At 26.0% G+C, this 5,708-nt stretch overlaps 1 protein-coding gene across 1 annotated transcript in view; it reads left to right on the forward strand.

Moving 5' to 3' along the window:
• Positions 1–2,258: 2,258 nt before the first annotated feature.
• Positions 2,259–5,708, forward strand: part of LOC117173089 (lipase 1-like) — a 39,056-nt gene continuing 35,606 nt past the window's right edge. Inside the window, exon 1 of the mRNA XM_033361473.1 lies at positions 2,259–2,353. Within this exon, the coding sequence (XP_033217364.1) occupies positions 2,264–2,353 (90 nt within the window). The 5' untranslated portion in view covers positions 2,259–2,263. The remainder of the gene's footprint in view (positions 2,354–5,708) is intronic.

Here is a 5,708-nt window from a genome sequence, read left to right on the forward strand (position 1 = left end):
GATTTAAACCTTAAATTCTGAAATTTTTAAAAATAATTCTAGAAAATTTAAGTATTAAAATAATTAATTAATTAGTATTCAAACACTTCAAAACAAAAAAGAATTTACTTATTGTTATCTTTAAAAGTTTCATGGAAATGTATGCACATATAATTTTGAAAATTGAATTGAGGTTCTCATTCCCCAACATCACAAACACTAAAATTGACACATCATTTTGAAGATTCAATTCAGATAACTATTTCAAACATCAAAAATATTTTTTAAATAATGAAATTGTTTGAAACTTGACATTTTTAATTTAAAATAAAATTATTTGATCAAAACATTGTCTCTTTTTGTTTAAAATTAATCTTTTTGGTTTAAAGTTCATCTGTTTGGTTGAAAGTTCAACTATTTGGTATTAAATTAATCCAAAGTTATTTTTTGAAGTGTTATAATAAATTTATGTTGCAATTAAATTCTGAGAATTGAGAACAAGAAAATAAGTATTATGAGTTTGTTTTTAAATTTATATAAATATGGTTTTCATAACATTCTTGACGAAATTAAGAAAAAAAAAATTTTTGAATATTTTTAACGTGGCATAAAATAATATACAATAAAAACTTTCCAAATCATTTTTAAACTCCTAAAGTTTAGCTTTGAAATCTTTAAAAATCGGCATTACTAAAATCTTTTTAAGTTTGAAATTCATTTTGAATCTCTTTAATTCTACTAAATATATTGAATTACGCGATTTTTTCACTTTGCAATCCTACTAAATTGAAACATTTTCCTTTAAAATCATAAAAATTCTTTTACGAGTGTATGAAATGATTTGCTATGTTTAAAAACCTTTTTTAATTTTCTATTACAGTTTATTAAAAAAAAATATTAAAATATTTCACACGACTATAAGCAAAATTCTTTTTTTTTCTAAATCTTGTCTACAGTTCCAATTTTTTTTTAATTACTAAATTTAAACGGATTTAGTTTTATAGGTTTCCAATATTTCAAATTTCGCTATTCAAAAACTTTAAAGATTTATTCATCTTATGATAGCAGTACAGTGAAGTGGCTGTAACTTCACTTAACGACCGAGAAAGGTTCTGTTCAATGCTAAGTAAGTTTTATTGACAATTGGACGATAAAACAGGAAGGTCGGTAAGTGTTTTGTTATCAATGTATCTCAATGTTTCTTTTTTCTCAAATAATTGAGATTTCCGGAAACTTTATTATATCCTTTGAAATCCTTTCAAAATTATTTTAATTTTTTTTTTAAATCCTAAAAATGTTATAGGTTCATTAAGATCCTTCTACATCGTTTAAAAATATTTAAAACCGCGCAATTTTCTTTTATTCCGTAAAACCGTTAAGATCCCTTCAAATTTTTATAAAATAAAAAATTAAACTATTTTTTTGAAACTATTCTTATTGAAAATTTATCGGCTTACTATTTTTTCAATGAAAAACATGAATATATCAATGGATATTTATCAACCGATATCAATTTCATTTATCAATGGAAAAAAATTATCCTCGGCCAAACTAATGAATTTTAAATCAAAATGATGAACCTTCAGCTGGAATAGTTAAATTTTAAACAAAAAAGGTGATTAACTTCTAATAAAAATGATACAAGCTGTGATAAAATAAAAATAATAAAACAAAAGTTGCTCCTCCAAAAAAGAGCTAAACATTTTAGTTACTAATTTTAGTATACGACCCGTATATTTTTTTTATTCAAAAGAAAAGAACCTTAAAAATAGAAAAATTAAATTTGTTAAACAAAGTCGATTGTGCAAAATTGATTATACAGAGTCGAGTGCGAAGCAGGGGAAACATGAAAACAATGTGTTCGTTAAAGCCGAAGGGGCTTTAATAAAAGAGAATTCACAATGGCTCAAACTTACGATAAGTCTTAAAATGAAATTAACAAAAGATTCAAAACCTGACGATTTTTTTGTTTAAAGTGAAATAAGGTACAGAGAAATTCTGCAAATTAGTCACTTAATGGGCATTAAAGAATCATGTTTATTAAATAATAAACTACATACTATACAATATATTTCGACAAGAGCATACAATGAAAATTTTCATAAAATGATAGTTATTACCGCTTTTAAAATTTTCAAATTTTTTGTTTTTCAAAACGTGAACATTAAAAACCGATAATTCAATAAGATTAAAACGAAAACGTGTTACTGAATACATTTCAAGCATATAAATATGGTTAAAATGCATAGCTCTTTATTAGTACTTTTCGAGGTTTTCAAGCAAGATGAAAAAAAACGTAGTATTTTGGTTAATTTTATTCTGCAATGCTATTTATTCTGTTTCGAGTTCACCAGAAGATCCATACAGGAAAATTGTAAGTGAAGCGGAAATTTTAATTGCAGGAAAAAATTATTATTGACAAGTATCGGATTCTTTGCATTGAGATATATTTTGCTAATTAATAGCTACACAAATTTGAAGAAAATTTGTTTAGGAAAATGGGTTTTACAAACTTTAAGCAGTATTTCGATTCAGTTTAAAACATCCTTCGAAATTAAAATTAAAATGTTCTCAAAATCTTTTAGATTTTTATCAAAATTTTTATAAATCTGTAAGATATTTTTCAATTTTCTTAAAAAATTAATTAAAAAAAAATAAAAAGTCAATAATAATTTTTCCATGATTTGTATGAAAATATTTCTATCTTTTCAGATATTTAATTATTTTGCAACGATTTTAAAACTTCTAAACGCTATAACACTCTTTTGAAAATGGTTCAAATATTTTGTAATTTTATAAAACTAAAGAATTGCCTTAACATGTTCCAGATTCTTTTTTGACAATTTGGAAAATCTTTTAAACTCTTTTGAAATATTCCCTCCAAAATAAAAAAAAAAATTTAAACAGGTTAAAATCAAATTTAAAATCCTATTAAACGTCTAATAATCAGACTAATGTTCAGAATTTTCGACATTAAAACCAAGAATTCAAAGAACAACTTAGGACAACCACCATAAGATGTTCTTATTGAAAATTGAAAAAAAAAGTAAAAAAAAAACTTTTTTTCTCCTCAAAGTGAAAAGGAAATAATTATCCACTTTGGACAAAAAAAGAGAAAAGAAAAATGAGAAGGCAACAACCAAATCCCCTTTCTCCTCTTGTTTATTAGTTTCGTCTGTTTCATTATTATTACTATCAAATAAAAGCAAAAAAAAAACATCTGTAAAAAATAAACAACAACATTTCGGCAAACATAAAGCACCCTTATCAATGCGAATAAAAACAAAAATTAAATGCCCTCTTCCTGACAGCCGAGAATCAAATGTGGTTCGAAATATAAACCTATCATAAAAATATCTCAAAAATCCAGTGGGGGTGAAAATTCTGCAAAGGATCGTAGCCAAAAGTTATTATTAAATCCATTTCAAATGGTATACGCAAAAAAGTATGAATTTTAAACTTTTTTAATATAAATTTAATACTTTTCGAAATTTGACAAAAAAACGGAAGAACAAAATTATCATCTCAATTACCTCTGATTATCTGCAGGCAAAATATTGCTTTGTCTGCTTTCGATTTGTTGAATTCTAGTTTTAATATTTTCCGCAATTAATTTTGTTAGGTAACCATTTAGAAAAAGCACATTTCTAGAAATCTTCAAGTTTCCTTTGTTAAATAAAATATGTAACAAACCTAAAGCTTCGTAAACTAAGTTTTTGATTACTGCAACTTTGTTTTGAAAAAGATGAGCAGAAAAGCAATATAAATTTCGACCTGAATAAATATTTTTCCTTCATCAATTGGTAAAAATATTACCATCCTGACCTTTGATTACTTGTATGTCCAAAAACTGATTTTATTATTTTTTTCTATTTAATGGGTAAACTAAAGTTTTGGAAGGAAATTGTTAAAACATTGACAACCGTCTGCAACTTTACCAGAGAAACACATAAAAAGGTATCATTAACATACCGAAAATAAAAAGGCAAAGAAAAATGTAACTTCCTAAAAGCAAAAACCTGTAAATCCTCTATAAAAATTTCTGCTAAGATGGGAATGAGAGAGTTTGTTGTATTTATGTCTTTAAGTTCTACCTAGCCCTTATAGCTAGTAAAATAGTGTTGAACCGAGAAAGAAGAAGACAATTGAATAAAATAATCATTTAACAAAGGACTCGCTTATTGAAACTTCTTATTAAAATGTCAGCTTATTGATTTCTTTTAGCTAAATACCTAGCTAAAAGATCGTAGCATCATCCCTGATTTACATGATACACTTAATCTAATTTAATTAGACTTTATTGTTTATAAAGACGTTATATTAATCTATTTACTTAAAGTTCCTATAATAATCTGTCTCATGAAGGAAATAATCAGTACTATCACTGGTCTCAAAAATTTGGCATGGTTAATAATACAGTCTTTGCCATCTCTAACTTAATAGTAATTTGATCAATTTTACAATTATTTATACGCAGTACTTTGATCCTTCTATGGGATACCAAGAGAAATCCTATAAAGAAAACGGGTTGGAGTCTGTACAACATGCCCTGAAAACATGGTCGGTAAGAAAGAACCCGGAGCCTGCACGGAGAAAAATAGATATTGACAAGTAGATATTAAAAATTACGATATTAAGCCATAATATATAGATATTACGGCATAATATCTAATATCTACTATTAAATATACAAGATATTAAAGGGTAATATCTGTTCATACTAAAAGTATAAAATCTGAGATATTAAAGTTAAATATCCAAGATTTTGCATAATGTGGGCCAAAGTGAAGGTTACTTTAAGTCGCGTGCCGCTTCTTATCGCCGGCCGGTCGCGCTTCTTTTGTACAGTGAAGTCATAGACGTGCACAAGATTTTAGAAGGTTGGAATTTCGAAGAGTCTGTAATAAAAACATTCGTCAAAGGTAAGTTTTGTTTTTACTTTAAATATTTTATTATTCTTTTCTCGAAAAATCGTACAAAGTAAACTTTCTTGAAAAGCCGACATAACCTCAAATTGCAACAATCGATGGTTAATGAAAATAAAAAAAGTACCTACTTTGATAAATAAGCGAGTCTAGATTAATTGAAGTACGGTTAGAAAAAATATTTTCAGTAAATAAATAAATTGGAAAAAGGTTCACCGAAATTCGATGAGCCTTGCATAATTTTTTCTAGGGAGCCTGCACACTTCGCTGTTATATATAACAAATTTTTATGAAGAAATTTAAGTGTACTTAAAAAACATAGGAATTATTAATTATTTTAATTATTTTAAGCGTAGTACATTTTTTTAAAGTTTAAGATTAAAAATGTTTCGGCCCAAGAAATTGAAGTTAAAAAGACTTCAAATTGTAACACATCTAAACTTGAAAGATTTCTTAAAATTGTTAACATTTAACTCTAATAGTTTAAAGTTGTAAAGTGTTTTTATTTGCTTTTTTCAAAAACTTGAAACTTTTCGCAAAATATAACTTAACAATTCCGTTGAAAATTCGTTTACAACTTAAAGCAACTAAACTTTAAAAAATAAAATAAAAGATCACCCACAAGCCTAAGCTATTTACGAGGGTGAATCAAATATTAACCAGAATTCCTCTTTAATATTTATTTATTTATAAAACAATACAAAAATACTATTGATTATTTTTCTACATAGTCTCCTTCACGCTCTACACATTTTTTCCAGCGGTTTAGAAGCTTGTTAATTCCTTGCTCGTAGAAACTTTGAG

Source organism: Belonocnema kinseyi, chromosome 5 (genome assembly GCF_010883055.1).
Source record: "Belonocnema kinseyi isolate 2016_QV_RU_SX_M_011 chromosome 5, B_treatae_v1, whole genome shotgun sequence".
Classification (NCBI taxonomy): domain Eukaryota; kingdom Metazoa; phylum Arthropoda; class Insecta; order Hymenoptera; family Cynipidae; genus Belonocnema; species Belonocnema kinseyi.